General features: G+C 43.5%; 1 protein-coding gene across 1 annotated transcript in view; it reads right to left on the bottom strand.

The window, feature by feature from the left end:
• Nucleotides 1-26,554, bottom strand: part of washc4 (WASH complex subunit 4) — a 159,910-nt gene that overhangs the window by 97,050 nt on the left and 36,306 nt on the right. The window contains exons 6-9 of the mRNA XM_078235144.1: nucleotides 24,103-24,170; nucleotides 18,757-18,839; nucleotides 8,342-8,384; nucleotides 6,648-6,751 (exon numbers count right to left, since the gene is read on the bottom strand). Coding sequence (XP_078091270.1) covers nucleotides 6,648-6,751; nucleotides 8,342-8,384; nucleotides 18,757-18,839; nucleotides 24,103-24,170 — 298 coding nt within the window. The remainder of the gene's footprint in view (nucleotides 1-6,647; nucleotides 6,752-8,341; nucleotides 8,385-18,756; nucleotides 18,840-24,102; nucleotides 24,171-26,554) is intronic.

Here is a 26,554-nt window from a genome sequence, read left to right on the forward strand (position 1 = left end):
AGCATGGATCATGAAGGGAAAGTCGTGTTTGACGAATCTACTGGACTTTTATGAAGATGTCACTAGTGCGGTTGACAGAGGGGAACCTGTGGATGTGGTGTTTTTAGATTTCCAGAAGGCGTTCGATAAGGTGCCTCACAAAAGGTTGCTGCAGAAGATTGGGGTACACGGAGTTAGGGGTAAGGTGTTGGCGTGGATTGGGGATTGGCTATCTAACAGGAAGCAGAGAGTTGGGATAAATGGGTGCTTTTCTGGTTGGCAGTTGGTGACCAGTGGCGTGCCGCAGGGATCGGTGCTGGGGCCTCAATTGTTTACCATTTACATAGATGATCTGGAGGAGGGGACTGAATGTAGGGTATTCAAGTTTGCTGATGACACGAAGGCGAGTGGGAAAGCGAATTGCGTGGAGGACGCGAAAAGTCTGCAGAGAGATTTGGATACGCTGAGCGAGTGGGCGAGGATCTGGCAGATGGAATATAACGTTAGCAAATGTGAGGTTATCCACTTTGGAAGAAATAATAGTAAATTGGAATATTATTTAAATAGAGAAAAATTACATCGTGCGACTGTGCAGAGGGACCTGGGGGTCCTTGTGCACGAATCGCAAAAATTCAGTCTGCAGGTGCAGCAGGTGATCAAGAAGGCGAATGGAATGTTGGCCTTTATCGCGAGGGGGATAGAATATAAAAGCAGGGAGGTCTTGCTGCAACTGTACAAGGCACTGGTGAGGCCGCAACTGGAGTACTGTGTGCAGTTTTGGTCCCCTTATTTGCGAAAGGATATATTGGCCTTGGAGGGAGTGCAGAGAAGGTTCACCAGGTTGATACCGGAGATGAGGGGTGTAGCTTATGAGGAGAGATTAAACAGATTGGGTCTGTACTCGTTGGAGTTTAGAAGGATGAGGGGTGATCTTATAGAGACATATAAGATAATGAAGGGGCTGGATAGGGTAGAGGTGGAGAGATTCTTTCCACTTAGAAGGGAAACCAGAACTAGAGGGCACAGCCTCAAAATAAGGGGGGGCCGGTTTAGAACAGAGTTGAGGGGGAACTTCTTCTCTCAGAGGGTAGTGAATCTCTGGAATTCTCTGCCCATTGAAGTGGTGGAGGCTTCCTCGTTGAATATGTTTAAATCACGGGTAGATAGTTTTCTGATCGATAAGGGAATTAGGGGATATGGGGAGCAGGCGGGTAAGTGGAACTGATTCGCTTCAGATCAGCCATGATCTTGTTGAATGGCGGGGCAGGCTCGAAGGGCCAGATGGCCTACTCCTGCTCCTATTTCTTATGTTCTTATGTTCTTAACTGAATACCAGGAGGTTCAACTGATGAATTGTCTAAGTCTCCTTCTGCCTCACTCTCACTGTCTTTGTCCTCACATATCAAGTTGCGTGTGCATATGTGCCACAAGTAGAAAAACCCAAATAATATATGTATTTTCATAAAGTTATGGAAGGAAGAATTTCACCCAGCCTTCGACGTGGTTACATTTAATCAACAAATTTACTACATTCAATTTTAAATTTACCAAGATGACATTTGAATTCAGCCTCTAGATTTAAGTTCAGTAAAATAACCATTGCACGACCAAACATGAGGCGCATTTATTAGCTTTTATAGCTTATATTTTAGTCATTTGACAGAAAATTTGAATTTGTAACACTGGCTCAGGACAAGGAATTTTTTGTTTCAATTTGACAAATGTCAGGAAACAGGCAGCTTTAGGTGTTGGCATTAAAAAATATTAAAAATAAGGTACAAATTTAAGTGGTTTAATTTGATGGTTGTGTGTACCATAGAACCACAGAAATGATAAAGCACATAACATTTCTAATCCCCATATTCCCATGGCCTATAGCCCTGCAACTTACAGCACGTAAGATGCAGATCCAGGTACTTTTTAAAGTCAGGCAGCAAATGCCAGATACCCATCACCCTTTGACTAAACAAGGTTTTTCCTCATGTCCTCTCTAATCCTTCTGCCACTGAGCTTGAATCTATGTCTCCTGGCTTTTGAAGTCTTTGCCAAGGGAACAGCTCCCTCCTGTCTACTCTATCTCTATAAGACCATAAGACATAGGAGCAGAATTAGGCCACTCGACCCATCGAGTCTACTCTGCCATTCAATCATGGCTGATACTTTTCTCATCCCCATTCTCCTGCCTTTTCTTCATAACTCCTGATCCTCTTAATCAAGAACCTATCTATCTCTGTCTTAAAGACACTCAATGACCTGGCCTCCACAGCCTTCTGTGGTAAAGAGTTCCACAGATTCACTACTCTCTGCCCTCATCTCGGTTTTAAAGGATCGTCCCTTTAGCCTGAGTTTGTGACCTCTGGTTCTAGTTTTTCCTACTGATGGAAACATCCTCCCCACGTCCACTCTATCCAGGCCTCACAGTATCCTGTAAGTTTCAATATGATCCCCCCCCATCCTTCTGAACTCCAACGAGTACAGACCCAGAGTCCTCAACTGTTCCTCATACGACAAGCTCTTCATTCCAGGGATCATTCCTGTGAACCTCCTCTGGACCCTTTCCAAGGCCAGCACATCCTTCCTTAGATACGAGGCCCAAAACTGCTCACAATACTCCAAATGGGGTCTGACCAGAGCCTTATACAGTCTCAGAAGTACATCCCTGCTCTTGTATTCTAGCCCTCTCGACATGAATGCCAACATTGCATTTGCCTTCCTAACTGCCAACTGAACCTGCATGTTAACCTTAAGAGAATCTTGAACAATGACTCCCAAGTCCCTGTGTTTCTGATTTCCTAAGCATTTTCCCGTTTAGAAAATAGTCTATGCCTCCATTCCTCCTTCCAAAGTGCAGAACCTCACACTTTTCCACATTGTATTCCATCTGCCACTTCTTTGCCCACTCTCCTAACCTCTCCAAGTCCTTCTGCAGCCCCCCCGCTTCCTCAATACTACCTGTCCCTCTACATATCTTTGTACCATCTGCGAACTTAGCAACAGTGCCTTCAGTTCCTTCTTCCAAATCGTTAATGTATATTGTGAAAAGTTGTGGTCCCAGCACTGACCCCCGAGGCACACTAGTCACCAGCTGCCATCCTGAGAAAGACCCCTTTATCCCCACTCTCTGCCTTCTGCCAGTCAGCCAATCCTCTATCCATACCAGGATCTTACCCTTAACATCATGGGCATTTAACTAATTTAACAGTCTCCTATGTGGCACCTTGTCAAAAGCCTTCTGGGAATCTAAATAAATCATGTCCACTGGTTCTCCTTTATCTAACTTCCTTGTTACTTCCTCAAAGAACTCTAACAGATTTGTCAGACATGACCTTCCCCTGACGAAGCCCGTGCTGACTCAGTCCTACTTTATCATGCACTTCCAAGTACCAAGGCACAGACAAGAAGGGCCAAAAGGCCTGTTTCTGAGCTGTAATTTTCTATGGTTCTACCCTGCGATCTCATCTTTAATAATGGACTCTAAAATCTTGCCAATGACTGAAGTCAGGCCAACCGGCCTATAATTTCCCGCCTGCTGCCTCCCTCCCTTCTTAAACAGCGGTGTTACATTCACTACTTTCCAGTCCTCTGGGACCCTCCCTGCCTCCAGTGATTCCTGAAAGATCACCACCAATGCCTCCACAATTTCCTCAGCTATCTCTTTTCGAACCCTGGGGTGTAGTCCACCAGGTCTAGGTGATTTATCCACCTTCAGACCTTTCAGTTTCCACAGAACCTTCTCCTTAGTGATGGCCACTACACTCACCTGTGCCCCCTGATTCTCCTGGAGCTCTTGCATCCCACTGGTGTTTTCCACCGTGAAGACTGAAGCAAAGTAACGATTCAGTTCCTCTGCCATTGCTTTGTTTCCTATTATTATTTCTCTAGCCTCATTTTCCAGTGGTTCAATGTCTATTTTTCCCTCTCTCTTACCTTTTATATATTGAAAAAAAACTATTCCTATTAGCTAGCTCACACTCATATTTCATCTCCTCCCCCCTTATTGCTTTTTTAGTTTTGTTCGGCTCGCTTTTAAAGGCTTCCCAATCCTCTGGCTTCCCACTAATCCTTGCCACTTGGCATGTTATCTCTTTTGCTTTTATGCTGTCCTTGACTTCCCTTGTCAGTCATGGATGCCTCGTCCTCCCCTCAGCTTGTTTCCTCCTCCTTGGGATGAATTTCTATTGTGTCTCCCGAATAACTCTCAAAAACTCCTGCTATTGCTGTTTTACTGTCTTCCCTGCTAGGCTCCCTTTCCAATCAACTCTGGCCAGCTCCTCCTTCATGTCTTTGTAGTTACCTTTATTTAATTGTAATATCTGATTCCAGCTTCTCCCCCTCAAACTGCAGGGTAAATTCTATAATATTGTGGTCACTGCTTCCTAAAGGTTCCTTCACCTCAAGTTCCCTAATCAAGTCTGCCTCATTACACATCACCAAATCCAGAATTGCCTGTTCCCAAGTAGGCTCTGTCACAAGCTGCTCCAAAAAACCATCTCTTAGACATTCCACAAATTCCTTTTCTTGGGATCCACTATCTGCCTGATTTTCCCAGTCCACCTGCATATTGAAGTTCCCCATGATTATTGTAATATTGCCTTTTTTATATGCCTTTTCTATCTCCTGATTTATTTTCTGTCCCACATCCTGACTACTGCTAGTGGGCCTGTACATAACTCCCATCAGGGTCTTTTTACCTTTGCGATTCCTCAATCTACCCACAGAGATTCTATGCTTTCTGATCCTATATCGCTTCTTGCAATCAATTTAACTTCATTCCTTACTAACAATACAACCCTGCCTCCTTTGCCCACCTGCCTGCCCTTCCGATATGATACATATCCTTGGATATTTAGATCCTAGCCCTGATTCCCTTGCAGCCACGTCTCTGTGATGCCCACATCATCTTAAAAGCCAATTTCAATGTGCGCAACAAGCTCATTTACCGTATACTGCGCGCATTTAGGTACAACGCCCTCAGTCCTGCATTGACCACCTCCCTTCTCATACTTGTCACCTTTTTTGCTCTGCCTGAGGTTAGATTCCTGCCACCTGCTATACTCTGTTCTTTACATGGTCTGGAAACTTTACTAACCTCTCCTGAGCTCTCAGCTCCATTAACCTGCACTTCTACCCTCTCCTTTAACTTTGGTTTTCTAATTCCCCATACAACTGAACCCTCCCCCCAACTATTTAGTTTAAAGCCCTACCTACAGCTCTAGTTATATGATTCGCCAGGACTCTGGTCCCAGCATGATTCAGATGAAGACTGTTCCATTGGAACAGGTCCCTCTTCCCCAATACTGGTGCCAATGTCCCATGAATTCAAACTCATTCCTCCCACACCAATCTTTGAGCCACGCATTTATCCCCTCGCAATTTTGTATACCTCAATCATGTCACCCCCTCAGCTTTCTCAGTTCCCAGGGAAAAAATCCTAACCTCTCCAATCTCTCCTCATAGCTACAATTCTCCAGCCTTGGCAACATTCTAGTAAACCTGCTCTGCACTCTCTCCAGAGCTATCACTTCCTCCTGTAACGTGGTGATCAGAACTGCACACAACACTCCAGCTGTGGTCTCCAGTATCTTGTTCAGTTTCATCATTATATCCCTACTTCTGTATTCTATACCTCTGTCAATGATATGCCATCTTACAAACTTATCTACCTGTACTGCTATCTTTAGGGACCTGTGCACTTGCATTGAATACAAAAGCAGGGATGGAATGATGGAACTGTATAAAACGCTGGTTAGACCACTGCTGGAATTTAGTGTGCAGTTCTGGTCAGCACATTACAGGAAGGACATAATTGCTCTGGAGAGAGTGCAGAGGAGATTTACAAAAATGTTGCCAGCGCTTGAAAATTGCAGCTCTGAGAAGAGATTGGATAGGTTAGAGTTGTTTTCCTCAGCACAGAGGAGACGAAGGAGTAACCTAATTGAGGTGTACAAAATTATGAGGGGGCCTAGACAGCAAAGACTTGTTTCCCCTAGCTGAAGGTTTTAAACTAAACTGATTGGTAGACAGATTAGAGGAGATGTGAGGAAAAACCTTTTCACCCCAAAGGTGGTGGGTATTTGGAATTCACTGCATAAATTGGTGGTCGAGACTGAAGTGCTGAACTCATTTAAAGATATCTGTATCTGAAATGCTGTAACCTGCAAATGGGTCAGGTGCTGGAAAGTGGGATTAAAATGAGTGACTAGTTCCTTTTTTTGCTTTTTGGGCTGGTGCAGACACAATAGGCTAAATGGCCTCTTTCTGCGCTGTAACTTTTCCATGGTTCTATAGTAAACCTCATTTAACCAGCAGCGTGTGTGTGGTTGTAATGATCCACTTCATGGATCATTGTGCTGCTGCACAGCTTGAGAGAGAACACTGGTCCAGCTATGACAGGAGTAGGACAGCCCAACGTCAGCCAACTATTAGAGAAAGTGGCCTTGCTGACTTGTTCTTATAATATCTATCATGTGGAAACATCTTACTTGAGCTGCAAGCCCTCCTTGAAAGGCAATTCAAACTGAGAATTACAGCATGCACAGAATCAGGTCCAAACCATGCTCTCGTACTGAGGTATGGCAAATTAGCAGACAAACATAATCTGTCAGTAAACTAAATTATTAATAAACTAGTGAAATAATTTGTGTTTTCTTTTTTCTTCACATTCTAACCTTTTGTACATGATCCAGTGGTCCTTCAAGGTAACATGATTAGCGATGATTTCATCCAAAACCAGGAGAACAGCCAACAGCTCTCCAAGGTGTTCATATACAGTCTGCAACAGTATGTATATATACACATTTTCAGCATTACTGCACAAAGATACCATCTCCACAGTTAAACAGAAAGCAACCAACTTCAATCTTGCACACACCTTTCAAAGCCTTGCTCCAAAACACCGACAACACCAGCCTCCAAATGACAATATGAAAAACTGTCCTGTTACGTCTTTTCCATAAAAAGCAGGATAAATTCAATCCAGCTAATCACCACCACATTACTCTATTCTCAATCATTAGGAAAGCAATGGAAGGTGTAGTTGACAGTGCTATCAAGTGACATTTACTCACCAATAACCTGCTCACCAATCTGGGTTTCAATAAGACCACTAGGCTGCAAAACTCGCTGTAGCCGTGGTCCAAATCATGGGCCAAAGGAGTGAATTCCTGAGGTGAGGTGTCGACAGACCTCAACATCAAAACAGTATTTGACCGAATGTGGCATTAAAGAGCCCAGGAAAATTTGAACTCAATGGCAATCAAGTGGAAACTCTCCACTGGTAGGTGTCATACCTAACACAAAGATTGTTGTTGTGGTTGCAGGAGGCCAATCATCTCAGTTACAGAACCTATCAGGAGTTCCCCAGGGTGGTGTCCTAACCCTGGCCATCTTCAGCAGCTTTATCAGTGACCTTCCTCCAGCATAAGATGAGAAGTGGGGATATTCGCTGATGACTGCACAGTACCATTCACAACGCCTTGTGTACGAATGCAGTCATACCCACATGCAACAAGACTACAAAAATATTCAGGCTTGGATTGATGAGTAGTAAATAACATTCCATTACATAAGTGCCAAGCAATGACTATCGCCAACAAGAGAATCTAACCATCGCTTCCGCCCGACCCCCCTTGACATTCAATAACATTACCATCACTAAATCCCTCACATCCTGGAGGCCAGGGGGCGTAGTTATTATTGACCAGAAACATAACTGGACTAATCATGTAAATTGTGGCTACTCGAGCAGGTCAAAAGTTAGGAATTGTGGCATGGAACTCACCTCCTCACTCCCAAAGCCTGCCCATCATCTACATGGCACAAGTCAGTGCATGATGGAATACTCTCCACTTGCCTGGATGAGTGCAGCTCCAACAACACTCAAGAGCCTCAACAGTATCCAGGATAAAACAGCCCAATTGACAGCACTCCAACAAGCATTCATTCCCCCCACCACCAGTGCACACTGACAGCAGCATGCATCATCTACAAGATGCAAGTTCCCTAGCCTCCTTCAACTGCACATTCCAAACCTGTGACTTCTACCAACAAGGAAGGAAATGACATGTATCCATGGGGGCATGCCACCATTTGCAAGTTCCCATCCCAATCCGGAGTTGGAATTATATTCTTGTCTCTGGATGAAAACCTGGAACACTCTTCCTATCAGCACTCAGTGTACCTACGCTGCAACAGCTCAAGAATTAATTTTTCAATTAATTAGGGACAAGCAACAAATTCTGGCCTTGTTAGTGCTATCCACATCCCATGAATGAATCAGCAGAATAGTAACTTATTCAACATCAAATTATGTTTAACAATGATCACGGAAATGCTAACCTAGACCATTTTCATTTTAACTCACCTGGAAATGAACCCCTGTTGTTTCTATGACTTTCGGTGCAGTTCTAAGGAAAAGGAAAGCTTTAATAACATTGAGGATGGAAATTAGGACAAATAGTAAAATTTAAACTTTAGTACGTTTCTCACAAGAGATTTTAGGGAAACACCTTTAGGGGAGGAAATCCGCCATCTTATCTGGTATAGCATACAGACCCACAACAATGTGGCTGACACTTAACTGCCCTCTGAAGTGGCCTGGCAAGCCACTCAGTTTAAGGGCAATTAGGGATGGCCAACAGATGCTGACCCAGTCAGTGATGCCCACATCCCATGAATAAATAAAGAAAATGGACAACATATTTATTAAATTATGGACATAACTTATTCCTACAATTTAAAAGGAATGAATAAGAACACTGCAGGGACAGAAAATGCCAATGACTCAAAAAAACCTAACCTGAACTCCAGTCAAACTCCAGAGGTAAATGGTTGAAAGGATCCTCAGTGCCTGGGAGGATCCTCTGAAAAACATTTTCAGCTATTTTGCAATTAAAAGGAATCCATAGAATCCCTACAGTGCACAAAGAGGCCATTCGGCCCATTGCATCTGCACCAACTCTCCCAAAGAGCATCCCACCAAGGCCCAATCCCCAGCCCTATCCCCGTAACCCTGCACATTTACCATGGTTAATCCAACTAACACTAAGAGGCAATTTAGCATGGCCAATCGACCTAACCCGTACATCTTTGGAGTGTGGGAGGAAACCAGAGCACCCGGAGAAAACCCACACAGACACAGGGAGGACGTGCCAACTCCCCATAGTGACCCAAGACCAGAATCAAACCCGGGTCCCTGGCGCTGTGAGGCAATGTGCTACCATGCTGCCTTGGTGGATACTAAAAATCAAATGCAAATTAGAAAATAAAATAATTAAATACAAATCAAATACAAACATGAAACATTGAAAATACAACACTTGCTGTTGAAATGCTAATTTGCCTTGTATCTTTCCAGGTCTTACAATTGCCTTGGAAGCAATTCTGATCACGTTACTTCTGGGTTTGAATTTATAGCATAGGCTGTGACAAATCTGACACGACGACAAGCATTTCTGCTCAGACAGCGGTGTGGCTAATATGAGAAATGACCTGCTGTTTTAGTGCAGTTGGAATGAGATTAAAATACATTGTGAAAGCAGAGTACAACTTCTACAACTTAAGGCTGACAATGGATGTTAGTATGGGAAAATGTGAGACCACCAGGCAGTCCAAGCAGGTAGTTCAGGAGTCTCCTGGGGTCCCACTTGCAAATCGGTATTTCATTCTCGAGACTGATGAGGGCTCTGGTTCCTCCAGAGAGTGCAGACAGAGCCAAGCTCCTGGCACCACAAGCAGCCTGTCTGTACAGGAGGGGAGGAAGAGGGGCAGGGCAATAGTAATAAGGGATTCTATAGTAAGGGGAACAGATAGGCGCTACTGTGGTCGTCATCGTGACTCCAGATTGATGTGTTGCCTCCCAGGCACCAGGATCCCAGAAGTCACTGAACGGCTGCAGGACATGCTGAAGGGGGGAGGATCATAAGGCAGAAGTCATGGTACATGTTGGTACCAATGACATAGGAATTAGGAGCAGAAGTAGGCAAATTCAGCCCCTCGAGCCTGCTCCACCATTCAATCAGATAATGGTTGATCTCCCTCTGGCCTCAAATCCACCTTCCTATCTGTTCTTCATGTCCCTTTAACCCATTTTTTAATTAGAAATATATCTATTAGAGATATATCTATCTCCTCTCCTCAGTCCCAAAAATCTGTCCACTACTTACAAGGTACAAGACAGGGGCATGATGGAATCCTATCTATTTGCCTGGATCAGTGCAGTTCCAACAACATTTAAGCAGCTCAATACCATCCAGACAAAGCAGCCTGCTTGATCCATCAAGCTAAACATGAACTCCTTCCACCACTGACATAAAATGGCAACAGCATGTACTGCATGCAAGGCTCCCTGCAGCAACACACCAAGGTTCCTTCAACAGCACCTTCCAAAGCCATAACCTTATGTTAGGGACCAGATTAGAAACTCCAAGGTATATTATGAAGTTATCTTAGACCGCAATATTTTTTGATTTTGACATTAGTGTGAGCATAAGGTGTTTTATTCCAGGTATGATTCTATTGACCCACTAGGAAGTTATTGAAACAAACTTTATTTAACAATACTGTTTAGCTATAACTAGCAGAACATTTACTGATGAAAATACTTAAACATGATGATGTATAATTTTTAACAGCTACCTATCTATTAGTCTCATAAATTGAAAGAGGGATGTGGTCTTCCATCAAGAATTATGGGAGTTAGGCATTAGACCAAAAACCAGGACTTCGTCGGGTTGTAATTACTGGATTACTCCTGTGTCATGTGCTAGTCAGCACAGAAATAGGAGAATAGCACAAATGAATGCGTGGCTTAAGAGTTGGTGCAGGAGGAACGGTTTTATAATCACTGGGACCGTTTCTGGGGAAGGTGAGACCTACCTATACAAGTGGGACAGTCTACATCTGAACCAGGGGACGGAATCTATGCATGGAGCCAGAGGAAATGGGCGAGGTATTAAATGCATACTTTGCATCAGTATTCACCAGAGAGAAGGACTTGGTGGATGATGAGTCTGGGGAAGGGTATATAGATAGTTTAGGTCATGTTGAGATCAAAAAGGAAGTGGTATTGGGGTTCTTGAGAAACATTAAAGTAGACAAGTCCCCAGGGCCTGATGGGATATACCCCAGAATACTGAGAGAGGCAAGGGAGGAAATTGCTGGGGCCTTAAGAGAAATCTTTGTATCCTCACTGGCTGCAGGGGAGGTCATGATGTGGAGATGCCGGTGTTGGACTGGGGTAAACACAGTAAGAGTTTTAACAACACCAGGTTAAAGTCCAACAGGTTTATTTGGTAGCAAATACCATTAGCTTTTGGAGCGCTGCTCCTTCGTCAGATGGAGTGGAAATCTGCTCTCAAACAGGGCCCTGTTTGAGAGCAGATTTCCACTCCATCTAACGAAGGAGCAGCGCTCCAAAAGCTAATGGTATTTGCTACCAAATAAACCTGTTGGACTTTAACCTGGTGTTGTTAAAACTCTTACAGGGGAGGTCCCAGAGGATTGGAGAATAGCCAATGTTGTTCCTTTGTTTAAGAAGGGTAGCAAGAATAATCCAGATAATTACAGGCCAGTGAGCCTTACGTCAGTGGTGTGAAATTATTGGAGAGGATTCTTCAAGACAGGATTTATTCCCACTTGGAAATAAGTGGACATATTAACGAGAGGCAACATGGTTTTGTGAAGGCAAGCTCATGTTTCACTAACTTGATCGAGTTTTTCGAGGAAGTGACAAAGATGATTGATCCATATAGGACAGTGGATGTTGCCTACATGGACTTGACAAGATCCCTCATGGCAGACTGGTACAAAAGGTGAAGTCGTATGGAATTAGAGGTGAGCTGGCAAGGTGGATACAGAATTGGCTCGGACATAGAAGACAGAGGGTAGCAGTGAAAAGGTGCATTTCTAAATGGAGGGCTGTGACTAGTGGCTTTCCTCAGGGATCAGAGCTGGGACTTTGCTGTATAAATGATTTGGAGGAAAACGTAACTGGTTTGATTAGTAAGTTTGTGAATGATACAAAGGTTGGTGGAATTGTGGATAGCGATGGATCGTCAGAGGATACAGCAGGATATAGATCGGTTGGAGAGTTGGGCGGAGAGATGGCAGATGGAGTTTAATCCGGACAAATGTGAGATAATGCATTTTGGAAGGTCTAATGCAGATGGGAAATATACAGTAAATGACAGAACCCTTAAGAGTATTGATAGGCAGAGGGATCTGGGTGTACAGGCACACAGGTCACTGAAAATGGTGACACAGGTGAAGGTAGTCAAGAAGGCATACGGCATGCTTGCCTTCATCGGCTGGGGCATTGAGTTTAAAAATTGGCAAGTCATGTTGCAGCTTTATAGAACCTTAGTTAGGCCGCACTTAAAACAGTGTGTCCAATTCTGGGCATCACACTATCAGAAGGATGTGGAGGCTTTGGAGAGGGTACAGAAAAGATTTACCAGGAAGGAATGGAGGGCGTTAGCTATGAGGAGAGGTTGAAGAAACTTGGTTTGTTCTCACTGGAACGACGGAGGTTGAGGGACGACCTGATAGAAGTCTACAAGAATATGGGACAGAGTGGATAGTCAAAAGCTTTTTCCCAGGGTGGAAGAGTCAATTCCTAGGGGGCATAGCTTTAAGGTGCGAGGGGCAAGGTTTAAAGGAGATGCACGAGACAAGTTTTTTTTTAAACACAGAGGGTAGTGGGTGCCTGGAACTCACTGTCGGGGAAGGTAGGGGAAGCATGTACGAGAGTGACTTTTAAGGGGAAATACATGAATAGGATGGGAATAGATGTGGTCTGCGGAAGAGTAGGGGGCTTTAGTTCAGTCAGGCAGCATGTTCGGTGCAGGCTTGGAGGGTCCAAGGGCCTGTTCCTGTGCTGTAATTTTCTTTGTTCTTTGTTCAGAGCGGGACTAATATCCTTGCAGGCTGGATTGCTAGTGATGTTGGGAGGAATTTAAACTAATTCAGCAGGGAGCATGGACACAGACTGTTAGCAGAATAGGGACATAGCATTTGTTTATTATAGACCCCCAGATATTCAGCGGGAAATTAAGGAACAAATATGTACACAATCCATGGAGGTGTGCAAAAACAATAACAATAGTGTAATTATATTAGGTGATTTCAACTTTCCTAACATTAACTGGGATAGTCAGTGTTAAGGGATTGGAAGGAGCGGATTTCTTGAAATGCATATAGGAGAACTTTTTAAGTCAATATGCAGAGGGTCCAACAAGGGATGGCGCAGTGCTGTACTTAATCTGGGGAATTAAGTCCAGTTAAAATTAAGAGGAAAATGCAATACAAAAATAAGCTTGCAAGGAACATAAAGACTGACATAAGAGTTTCTATAGATATAAGAGAAAGAGGTTGGTGAAGACAAATGTAGGCCCCCTACAGACAGAAAATGGGGAATGTATAATAGGGGACAAAGAAATGGCTGAGCAACTGAATACATACTTGGATTCTGTCTTCACAAAAGAGGAGACAAATCAGATACCAGAAATGTTGGAGAATGCAAGATATAGTGAGAGGGAGATCAATATTGTTACAGAAATGGTGCTGGAAAAATTGATGGGATTGAAGGCGGTTAAATCCCCAGGGCCTGATAATCTACATCCCAGAGTACATAAGGAACTGGATCTCGAAATAGTGGATGCATTGGTGGTCATCTTCCAGGATCCTATAGACTCGGAAAATGTCCCTGCAGATTGGAGGGTATCTAATGTCACTCCAAAATTCAAAAAGGGAGGTACAGGGAAAACAGGGAATTATAGACCAGTAAGCTTACCAGTAGTGGAGAAAATTCTCGAATCCATTATCAAGGACATCATAGTGGAGCATTTAGAAAGCAGTGGCAGGATCAGACAGAGTCAGCATGGATTTATGAAGGGGAAATCATGCTTGATAAATCTGTTGGAATTCTTTGAAAATGTAACTAGTAGAGTTGACAAGGGGGAGCCAGTCGATGTAGTTAATTTGGGCTTTCAGAAAGCGTTTGATAAGTCCCGCAGAGAGAATATCACGCAAGATTAAAGCGCATGTGGTTGGGGGATGTGTATTGAGAAGGATAGAAAACTGGTTGGCAGAGAGGAAACAAAGAGTAGGAATTGAGGATGGGCCCTTTTCAAATTGGCAGGCAGTAACTAGTGGGGTGTCACAAGAGTCAGTGCTGGGACCCCAGCTATTCACAATATAAATTAATGATTTGGATGAAGGAACAAAATGTAACATCTCAAAGTTTGCAGATGATACCAAGTTGGGTGGGAGGGTGAACTGTGACGAGGATGCAGAGATCCTTCAGAATGATCTGGACAGGTTGGGTGAGTGGGCAAATCAATGGCAGATGCAGTATAATTTGGATAAATGTGAGATTATTCACTTTGGAAGCAAAAACAAGATGACAGATTACTTACTACCTGAATGGCTGGATATTGGGAAAGGGGGGGGTGTGCAGCGGGACCTGCGTGTCCTTGTGCACCAGTTACTGAAGGGTATGCAGGTGCAGCAGGCAGTAAAGGCGGCAAATGGTATGTTGGCCTTCATTGCGAGAGGTTTCGAATACAGCAGCAGGAATGCATTGTTTCAATTATACAGGACCTTGCTGAGGCCACACCTGAAAAGTGTTTGCAATTTTGATCTCCTTTTCTGAGGAAGGATGTTCTTGCTCTTGAGAGCGCGCAGCAAAGGTTTACCAGGCTGATTCCACGGTTGGCGGGACTGATGTACGAGGAGAGATTGACTAGGTTAGGATTGTTTTCCCTGGAGTTCAGACAAATGAGGGGGGGTTCTCAGACTTATAAAATTCTAAAAGGACTAGATAGGGTAGATGCAGGGAGGATGTTCCCAATGGTGGGGGAGTCCAGAACCAGGGGTCACAGTCTGAAGATTCGGGGTAGACCATTTAGGACGAAGGTGAGGAGACATTTCTTCACCCAAAGAGTGGTGAGTCTGTGGAATTCATTACCACAGGAAGTAGTTGATGCCAAAACATTGAATGTATTCAAGAGACGACTAGATATAGCACTTGGGGGCGAATGGGATCAAAGGTTATGGGGAGAAAGCAGGATTAGGCTATTGAGTTGGACGATCAGCCATGATCGTGATGAATGGCGGAGCAGGCTCGAAGGGCCAAATTGCCTCCTCCTGCTCCTATCTTCTATGTTTCTATGAATGAAGCTGGATAGGTGGTTGAGGCGGTGGTGAGGGAGCATTTTGGTGAGTGATCACAACATGGTACAATTTAAGCTTGTTATGGACAAAGTAATAGACAAGTTGCAAAAAAATAAAAGCTTTGGATTGGGGGAAAGAGTGGATTTGAATAAAATAAAGCAGGGTCTGACCATGGTGGACTGGAAACAGATAACGGGGAAATCTACAGAAGAACAGTGGGGCATGTTCAAAAAGGGAATGGGGAGGTTACAAGCCCAGCATGTTCCCTCTGGGGTGATAGAAAGGAGGAACAAGCCCAGAGAACGATGGATGACCAGAGATAGTCAGGATACGATGAGAAGGAAAAGGAAGGCTTTAAGCAGGTAAAAGGGGAGCAAATCAGCAGAGGCATTCGTGAAGTATAGAAAGTACAGGGTGGAGCTTAAGAAAGCAATTAGGAAAGCAAAGAGGAATGTAAGAAAGCTCTGGCTGGTAAAAGTAGGGAAAATCCCAAGATATTCTACAAGCATGTCAATGGCAAGAGGATAACCAGGAAAAGAGTAGGGTCAATTAAGGATCAAGGAGGCAATCTGTAAGTAGAGCCAGAGGACATTCAGTAGAGTGCTGAATGAATACTTCACATCCACCTTCACCCAAAAGAACGAGGATGAAGGTATGGAACTCAGCAGGAGATGAGAGGCTCTTGTGCAAATTAACATAGGGAAGGACAAGGTATTGGAGGTGTTGGCAGGCTTAAAACTGGACAAATGTCCAGATCGTGAATTACGTCCCTGGCTGCTGTGGAAGGAGGGTGCAGGGGCTTTGACCCCAAGTTTTAATTCCTCTCTGGCCACAGGAAAGGTGGTAGTCATGATGTGGAGATGCTGGCGTTGGACTGGGGTAAACACAGTAAGAGTTTTAACAACACCAGGTTAAAGTCCAACAGGTTTATTTGGTAGCAAATACCATAAGCTTTCGGAGCGCTGCTCCTTCGTCAGATGGAGTGGAAATCTGCTCTCAAACAGGGCACAGAGACACAAAATCAAGTTACAGAATACTGATTAGAATGCGAATCTCTACAGCCAACCAGGTCTTAAAGATACAGACAATGTGAGTGGAGGGAGCATTAAGCACAGGTTAAAGAGATGTGTATTGTCTCCAGACAGGACAGCCAGTGAGATTCTGCAAGTCCAGGAGGCAAGCTGTGGGGGTTACTGATAGTGTGACATAAACCCAACATCCCAGTTTAGGCCGTCCTCATGTGTGTGGAACTTGGCTATCAGTTTCTGCTCAGCGACTCTGCGCTGTCATGTGTTGTGAAGGCCGCCTTGGAGAACGCTGACCCAAAGATCAGAGGCTGAATGTCCGTGACCGCTGAAGTGCTCCCCCACAGGAAGAGAACAGTCTTGCCTCGTGATTGTTGAGCGGTGTCCATTCATCCCTAAGCATGGTACATTGTCCCAAGGCATGGTACATTGGGGAAACCATGCAGACGCTACAGCAATGTACCATGCCTTGGGATAATGTACCATGCTTTGGAATGAACAAACACCGCTCGACAATCACCAGGCAAGACTGTTCTCTTCCTGTGGGGGAGCACTTCAGCGGTCATGGACATTCAGCCCCTGATCTTCGGGTAAGCGTTCTCCAAGGCGGCCTTCACGACACACGACAGCTCAGAGTCGCTGAGCAGAAACTGATAGCCAAGTTCCACACTTGAGGACGGCCTAAACCGGGATCTTGGGTTTATGTCACACTATCAGTAACCCCCACAGCTTGCCGCCTGGACTTGCAGAATCTCACTGGCTGTCCTGTCTGGAGACAATACACATCTCTTTAACCTGTGCTTAATGCTCCCTCCACTCACATTGTCTGTATCTTTAAGACCTGGTTGGCTGTAGAGATTCGCATTCTAATCAGTATTCTGTAACTTGATTTTGTGTCTCTGTGCCCTGTTTGAGAGCAGATTTCCACTCCATCTGACGAAGGAGCAGCGCTCCGAAAGCTAATGGTAATTTGCTACCAAATAAACCTGTTGGACTTTAACCTGGTGTTGTTAAAACTCTTACTACAGGAAAGGTGTCAGAGGACTGTAGAACAGCTACTGTGGTTCCGCCATTTAAGGAGGGTTGCCGAGATAGGCCAGCAAACTACAGACCAGCGAGTCTCACGTCAGCGGCAGTAAAATTATTGGAGAAAATTCTGAAGGAGAGAATCTATCTCCATTTGAGAGGCAAAGCTTGATCAGGGATAGTCAGCATGGCTTCATGAGGGAGAGGTCACACCTGACAAATTTGATTGAATTTTTTGAGGAGGTATGTCGGTAGTGCAGTTGATGTAATCTATATGGATTTCAACAAGGCCCCACATTAGAGACTTATAAAGAAAGCAAATGCATGTGGGAAACAGGGTAATTTCAGAAGGTGAATTCCAAGTTGGCTCAGTTGTAGGAGACAGAGGATGAAGACAGAAGGCTGCTTTAGTGACTGGAAGCCCGTGTCCTGTGGAGTACCATAGGGATCTGTGCTGGGTTATTATTCATTATTTATATAAGTAATATAGATGACTATTTGGGGAGGTTGGGTTAGTAAATTTGCTGATGACATAAAAATTGGCCAGGTGGTAAACAGTGAGGTGTGTGTCTTGGGTTACATGAACATATAGACAGGATGGTCAAATGGGCAGATAAGTGGCAGATGGAATTTAATCCTGAAACGTGTGAGGTGATACACTTTGGAAGGACAAATTTGACAAGGAAATATTCAGTGAACGGCATGACACTAGGAAGTTCTGAGGAACAAAGGTACCTTGATGTGTTTGTCCATAGATCTCTGAAGACGGGAGGGTATGTTAGTAGGGCGGTGAAAAAGGCATATGGGACATTTGCCTTTAAAAATTGAGGCTTGGATTACAAAAGCAGGGAAGTCATGTTGGAGTTGTATAGAACTTTGGTGAGGCCACAGCTAGAGTACTGTGTGCAGTTCTGGTTGCCACATTAGAGGAAAGATGTGATTGCACTGGAGGGGGTGCAGAGGAGATTTACCAGGATGCTGCCTGCGATGGAACATTTAAGTTAAGAGAAGTTGGTTAGACTCGCGTTATTTTCGTTGGAGCAGAGAAGACCTAGGAGGCGATCTGATATGAGGGGCATGGATAGGAAGCAGCTGTTCCCTTAGTTGAAAGGTCAGTTATGAGGGGACACAAGTTCAAGGTGAGGGGCAGGAGATTTAGGAGTGGAAAAATATTTTTACCCAGAGGGTGGTGATGGTCTGGAATGCACTGCCTGGGAGGGCAGTAGAGGTAGGTTGCTTCACATTCTTTAAAAAGTACTTGGATAAGCACTTGGCACATAACATTCAAGGCTATGGGCCAATTGCTGGTAAATGGGATTATGTTGGAGATCAGGTGTTTCTCGCATGTCATTGCAAAAATCGATGGGCCAAAGGGCCTCTTCTACACTGTACGAGTCTGTGATTCTGTGAAAGTCTTCCATTCCCCAGCACCAACATCACTCACCTTGATCACAAGGTTTTGGTAACAGTTTTAAAATGCAATAAAGCATTCCCTCTTCACTCATTCCAATTATCTAATGTACTGATGTACTGACACAATGAAGAGTTTACTTACTTATTGCTAGTGTAGACTGAAGCCAGCTGTTGGACAATATTCATCACCACTTCGTAACATCTTGTAATAAAACAAGATAAATCCTAAAAGTGGAAAAGATTGCACTCAGTCATTCTCTCAAAACTCTCCTGTTTAAAACTTGTGACAATTTCAAGAAAGCGACTGTTTCAGGGCCATTTCATGGTAACTTCTCAGAGATCCCCAACCCCCACAATATTAGAGCAACCAAGCCAGGACAACCCTCGAGCTGCCACCTCACCAGTGCAAGAAACCACAGCAGCTTTCCTCTCGACTAGCATTTGTGTTGTGGGGGTTAAAAATTTCACACTCCTCACCAAGATTACATTGAAAAAAGCAAATTGTAAAATTGCTGCTGAAGCTATTTAGAATCATAAAATCATTCAATAGCAGAAAAGATTTACTAGGATGCTACTGGCACTTGATGGGTTGAGTTATAAGGAGAGGCTGAATAAACTGGGACTTTTTTCTCTGCAACATAGAAGGCTGAGGGGTGATCTTATAGAAGTCTATAAAATAACGAGGGGCACAGATCAGCTAGATAGTCAATATCTTTTCCCAAAGGTAGGGGAGTCTAAAACTAGAGGTTTAAGGTGAGAGGAGAAAGATACAAAAGTGACCAGAGGGGCAATGTTTTCACACAGAGGGTGTTGAGTGTCTGGAACAAGCTGCCAGAGGTAGTACTAGAGGCGGGTACAATTTTCTCTTTTAAAAAACATTTAAACAGTTACATTGGTAAGATGGGTATAGAGGGATATGGGCCAAATGTGGGCAATTGGGACTAACTTCAGGGTTTTAAAAAAGGAGGCGGCATGGACAAATTGGGCCAAAGGGCCTGTTTCCATGCTGTAAACCTCTATGACTCTAACACAGCATACCATTCAGCCCTTCATATCTATTCTAGGTATTTGATTTGATTTATTATTGTCACATGTATTAGTATAAAGTAAAATGTATTGTTTCTTGCGCACTATACAAAGTATACTGTACATAGAGAAAGAAAGGAGGGTGCAAAATATAGTGTTATAGTCATAGCTAGAGTGTAGAGGTTTAAAAGTTGAGTATAAAAGTTGGAGTGTTATGGTAAGGTTATATAAGGCACTGGTGAGGCCGAATTTGGAGTATTGTGTACAGTTTTGGTCACCTAGTTACAGGAAGGATGTAAATAAGGTTGAAAGAGTGCAGAGAAGGTTCACAAGGATGTTGCCGGGACTTGACAAGCTGAGTTACAGAGAGAGATTGAGTAGGTTGGGACTTTATTCCCTGGAGCGTAGAAGATTGAGGGGAGATTTGATAGAGGTGTACAAGATTTTGATGGGCATAGATAGAGTGAATGCAAGCAGGCTTTTTCCGCTGAGGCTAGGGGAGAAAAAAACCAGAGGGCATGGGTTATGGGTGAAAGGAGAAAAGTTTAAAGGGAATATTAGGGGGGGCTTCTTCACGCAGAGAGTGGTGGGAGTGTGGAATGAGCTGCCGGATAAAGTGGTAAATGCGGGGTCACTTTTAACATTTAAGAAAAACTTGGACAGGTTCATGGATGAGAGGGGTGGATGGATATGGTCCAAGTGCAGGTCAGTGGGACTAGGCAAAAAATGGTTTGGCACAGACAAGGGCCAAAAGGCCTGTTTCTGAGCTGTAATTTTCTATGGTTCTATGGTCATAGAGGAAGATCAACTTAATATAAGAATAGAGTTTTAAAAGCATAGAACGAGAGTAAAAGATAGAATGAGGGGGTATGCTGGACGCAGCATGCAAGAAGTCGCCACACTCCAGCGCCATCTTTGAAAGAGTTAGTCAATTAGTCTCACTCCTACTCTCACCATAATCCTGCAAGTTTGCCCTTTTCAAGTGTCTATCCAATGTTCTTTTGAAAGTTACTACTGAGTCCCAATCCACCATCCCTTTAGGTTATACACCCCAGACCATAATTCATAGAATCACTACGATGCAAAGAGGTCATTTGGCTCATCGAGTCTGCACCAACCACAAACCCACCCAGGCCCTATTGCCATAAGCACACGTATTTACCTTGCTAGTCCCCCGACACTTAGCAATTTAGCATGCCCAATCCTCCTAACTTGCATGTCTTTGGGCCCCTTTATGAAGAAATGATCAAGCTGTATTGTACCAGTTTTGAGAGCGATTGTGTTATTGGTGAAAATGGAAAAACTCTAATAAAAAATATTTTTTAAAAATAAAATGCTTGGGAGATTTAATTATATTAAAGGCACTAACTAAATATAGGTCATTGCTGTTAGAAGTGAGAATGCCACCAACTGCACCAGAAGAAAATAAACCAGGAAATTGTCCTGTTTCAAAAAGACTACCAACTAACTATTCAAAGATCTCAGCAATATCTACTTTCATAGGAAGGACAGGTTAGCTGTGTACAGAAACCAAACATCATAATTCACTAGATCTGAACAATGATATTTGGGAGAAAATTAAAATGGAGTGCGCCAATTCATATGAAACTGGACTGTGAAAAAAAACCTCCAGTGTAACACGGTGATTGACATCGCCTGATGCCTTAACATTGATGTAAAGGGCTCACCACTAGACTCCAATTTGTTTGAGCGTTTAATGCTGCTGCACCATTCAGATCACCATCTTAACTAATGCCAAGGATCAGAAGTATTTTCGATGAGGTCATGTCTTGTCGGGACTTCAAAATACAAAAAGTACAGACATGCACAAAAAATGTGCGTCACTGCATAAAACTCTACTGTCTCCCCAATGGCTCGTTTGCAAGTTTCTAATCACTGACCCACAGTCCTGTAAAAACATCTATTCGATAAAATGCTGATACATATTTTGCATTGCTGTTCACAGACAGAGAAATGGAGTCAACCAGTAAACAAGAGGGTATGTGTAAGGAAGTGAATGATAGGCAAGTACTCTGATCAGAGGTCAGGGTAATGGAGAACAGGAAACAATGCCACAGCAGTATGTCCAAGGAAGCCAGTCAATAGGAAATGCCCATATCAGGCATGAAGTGGTGGGAGTCAGGAATTTGCAGGTAAACAATGCAGAGTTAAATTCTAATTTTGTGGTTTATCTGTTTGATGGTTGTAAGCAGCAACTGTGAAAGCAGCTTTCAGAGAGATGTATTTACTCTTAAATCAGACAATTTGGAACAAAAAAATCATCTCTTTTATTCAACATTTCGCAACTAATAGAGATGGATGGTTTAATGTTTGTGTATTAGTCAACCACAAAACCTCCACCAGTACTTACTGTGCAATGCTGTAGGTTCGACCAAGTTTGCCTATTAATTCACATATTAACCCAGAATGTCTGAATATGGAATAGATATTGTAAATTGTTTTATCTTTCTGACCTTGTAAAGTTTATTTTTCTTTGTCCAAAACTCTTGGAATCTTGTGGTTTTATTCCCTTAACTTTTGTCCACTTTATACATTATTGGTCACTAACTGGATCTTACCAACAATTTAGGCTAGAATACAGGCACTGCAAGTAATTAGCAACATTAAGAGAACATTATCATTTATTGAGGGGGAAATTGATTACAAAAGTAGGGAGGTAATGCTTCAGTTGTATAAGGTATTGGTGAGACCACATCTAGTGTATTATGTACAGAACTGGCCTCCTTATCTAAGGAAAACTGCAAATGCGTTAAGAGCATTTCAGAGAAGATTTATTAGACTAATACCAGGAATATGTGGGCTGTCTTACGAGCAGAGATTGGAGAGATTAGGTGCGTGTCCACTAGAGTTGAAAAGAGTAAGAGGTGACTTGATTGAAACCTTTAAAATCCTGGGGGGTGTTGACAGGGTGGGCATGGAGTGGGTGTTTCTGCTTGTCGGAGAATCCAGAACCTGGGTCACTGTTTAAAAATAAGGTAAGAGTTTTAACAACACCAGGTTAAAGTCCAACAGGTTTATTTGGTAGCAAATACCATTAGCTTTCGGAGCGCTGCTCCTTCGTCAGATGGAGTGGAAATGCGCTCTCAAACAGGGCACAGAGACATTCTCAAACAGGACACAGAGCACATTTCCACTCCATCTGACGAAGGAGCAGCGCTCCGAAAGCAAATGGTATTTGCTACCAAATAAACCTGTTGGACTTTAACCTGTTGTTAAAACTCTTACTGTGTTCACCCCAGTCCAACGCCGGCATCTCCACATCTTAAAAATAAGGTGCCAGTCATTTCAAACAGAGATGAGGAGACGTTTTTTCTTTCAGAGGGTCCGAGTCTTTGGAACTAGAGAGTCTTTTAATATTTTTAAGACAGAGTATATAGATTCTTGATTAACAAGGGGTAAAAGGTCATCGGGGGTGGGGTTGAATGTGGGGTTGAAGGTACAATCAGATCAGCCATGATTTTGTTGAATGGTGGAGCAGGCTTGAGGAGCCAAGTGGCTTGCTCATGTTCCTAGTTTGTATGTTTGTAAATTGGGGGTTTCTGGTCAAGGATCTTAACAAGAACTTATTCTATAATGCTAACACAGAATGAATACTCATTGTTTCAATAAAATTCTATTTCATTCAGCTCGAGGTTTAATTCTGAATTCATGTCAATTTCTGGTTTTAGCCCAAAGAACACCCAGATGCCATATAAGAGCTAGTCAATTACAGATTGACTAGCCTTTCATTTGAGTATTCCCTAACCTACTTAAGTCCTAAATTAGCATTATACATGGAGCTTGCAATTTTTCCAGTACCTGCTGGATTAGTTTGCTTTTATGTTCAGTCATAGGGAGATCGTCCTCCATAATTAGGATTCAGCAGGATTCCTCAGGATGCATTAGTGCAGCTTGTTGGGCAGATTTTTGAGAATAAGGCATACATTGAATGTAAGAGAAAGGGAAAGCAGAAATAACAAAGGCAATTCATCCAATCCCTGAAGTGGCTGAGTTACGCAGGTACCAGTAATGTCTGGGATTCTGCTAAGTGATACCACACAGTGGAGCCAGAGTCTCATACCCTCAACCACACTCTGGGCACAGAGTTTTTGAAAGTAATCAAAAGGAATATTTCAGAGTATAATGAAAATAAGTGATCAAGATCAAACAGGAACAGTTCATAGGAATGTTGCTTTCTAAAAGAGCACTAGGAACTTGAATAGCTTAAAATCCAGCACAGCTCAGAGATGATTAAAACATGATGACAGAAGGGACTACAAAATATTAGTCCATTTTCCCCAGATTTGAAGCAAAAATGATGAAGCTAGACTCTCAGAAATGGTTTCGATATAGACCAACTGCTCTTCCCCAGAGAGGAATGCGTCAAAGCAGCTTGTAAACACACACATTTCCTTATAACAAGCACGGACAAACAACTGTGAACCAAAGAGAGGGAGCATACCTGTAAAAAAGAAATAAACCTGCCCATCTGGATTTGAGACTCTCCTTCCACGATACCCGAATCTGTAACTAGAACAGAAAACAAGGTTATTGGACCCTTCCAGGTTGCAAGGCAGGGCAGAGAGATAAATATTAGAAACATAGAATCCTGCAGTGCAGAAAGAGACCATCCAGCCCATTGAGTTTGCACCAAAGCTCCCAAAGAGCATCCTACCGAGGCCCTTCCCTCCATCCTATTCCCATGCCAATGGTCAATCCACCCAACATACACATCTTCGTATAGTGGGAGGAAACCGGAGCACCAGGAGGAAACCATGCAGACACTGGGAGAACATGTAAACTCCAGACAATCACCCAAGGCTGGAATTGAACCCAGGTCCCTGGCGCTGTGAGGTAGCAGTGTGGACCATTGTGCCACCATGCTGTCCTTACCTGGTACTTGTGTGGCATGAATGTTACTCACCACTTTTAGCCCAAGCCTCGATATTGTCCAGGGTTTGTTGCATTTGGACACTGACCGAGGAAAGAGCCAAAAGCAGCTATCAGCTTTGCAGTTATAAATTCAAGTTATGACTCCACATCAGTGATATGTTGACATGGAATTTGCACAGACACATCAAAATCAACATTCGTAACAAGTGTAGCAGCAAGTTGGTAATAGCAATGTATTGCAGCCTCAAGTCCAATTCAATTTGTTTAACAAATTTTAAAGGGTTCTCTTTCCCTTTACTGTCATTTGAATATTAGTCTTAACCAAAGATGTGCGGGTTAGGTTGATTGGCCATGCTAAAGATTGCCTCTTAAGAGTCCTGAGGTGTGTAGGTTAGAGAGATTAGTGGGTAAATATGCAGGGATATGGGGGTAGGGCCTGGGTGGGATTGTGGTCGGTGCAGACCCGATGGGCCAAATGGCCTCCTTCTGCACTGTAGGGTTTCTATGATTCTATGAACCAAGATCTGAGATGAAGCTCCAAAAACACTCAAGTGAAATCTAACTTTGTTCATTTTGCTTTGAAGTATTCAAAGCCACTAGTTCCCAAATCCACAGGAAAAACCTGCCAATAACAGACACCACGGTCGGATTTTACGATCTCGCTCAGACGAGGCTCGTAAAATCCCGCCCGAGGCCAACGGAGAATTCCATTCTGCGAGCTGCGGCGGGCGTGGCAGTAAAATTCCAGCCCATTAATCTATCTCAGTAAATGTTACAAAACAAAATGTCCTCCTGATTTAGAATTAAGTGCTTATCCAAGCCTGGCACCTTATTCAGGCCATCCTGAGCTATCTGAAATATTCCAAATGATAGATTTATGACAAGGTTAGCTCTGGGCAGTTGATCAAACAGGGCTCCAAAATGCCTAACATGATCACTCCCAGTATCACTGTACCTCAAAAGGTCATCGATGTACACCACACAATTAGTCATCCCAACAATCACCTGGTTGGCTCGTCTTTCAAATATTGCCAACACATTTTTCATACTAAATGGCATGACTTTATATTGAAACAAACAGTCTGGGTTACAAAATTCTTCCAATTTCTTTAGCTTGATCAATCAAGGATATTTGCTAATATTCAAAGGACAAAGAACAATTTCTGCCTGATCCCACTAAAGTTAGCCTTCCCTCCATCCAACACCTTACCCTTGGGACACCACACATCCTTTTCCATCACTATCCTAAAGCTAACAGAATTGTGGTCACTATTTGCCACATGTTCCCCTACCAAAACTTTGAAGACCTGACCGGGCTCATTCCCCAGTACCAGGTCCAGTATAGCCCCTCTCTAGTCGGGCTGTCTACATATTGTTCCAACGAACCCTCCTGTACACATTTTACAAATTCCTCCCCATCCAGAGTCCCTGCCCTCAGCGATTTCCAGTCTATACCAGGGAAATTGAAGTCTCCCACTACAACAACCCTATTTTTCCTGCACCTATCCAGTATTTCCTGACATATCCATTCTTCCACTTCCCTTGGGCTGTTGGGGGGCCTGTAGTACACCCCCAACATAGTGACTGCGCCTTTCCTGTTTCTAAGCTCCACCCAGAGTGACTCGTTACACGACCCCTCTGAATTGTCCTCCCTCTGCACCGCTGTAATATGCTCTCCAACTAATACCGCTACTCCACCACCTCTTATGGCCCCTCCTCTGTCTCGCCTAAAACACTTGTACCCCGGAATATTCAGCTGCCAGTCCTGTCCCTCTTTCAACCAAGTCTCTGTCACCGCAACCACATCCAATTGCCCTTCAGCAAATCAATCTTGCTCATCAGCTGGTTCAACACAGGTAGGGCTATCACCATCTCCCTTTTCCAGTACCTGGGCTGACTATTCTCATGATCACTGTATCGCCAACATGGTCACACGACATGCTCTTTTACTCTTCCATCCCAGTCACTGACCACATAACTCATCTCTTTACACTGTAGTCTTCCAGTAGATCATCAGACCA

This window comes from Mustelus asterias, chromosome 19 (assembly GCF_964213995.1).
Source record: "Mustelus asterias chromosome 19, sMusAst1.hap1.1, whole genome shotgun sequence".
Classification (NCBI taxonomy): Eukaryota; Metazoa; Chordata; class Chondrichthyes; order Carcharhiniformes; family Triakidae; genus Mustelus; species Mustelus asterias.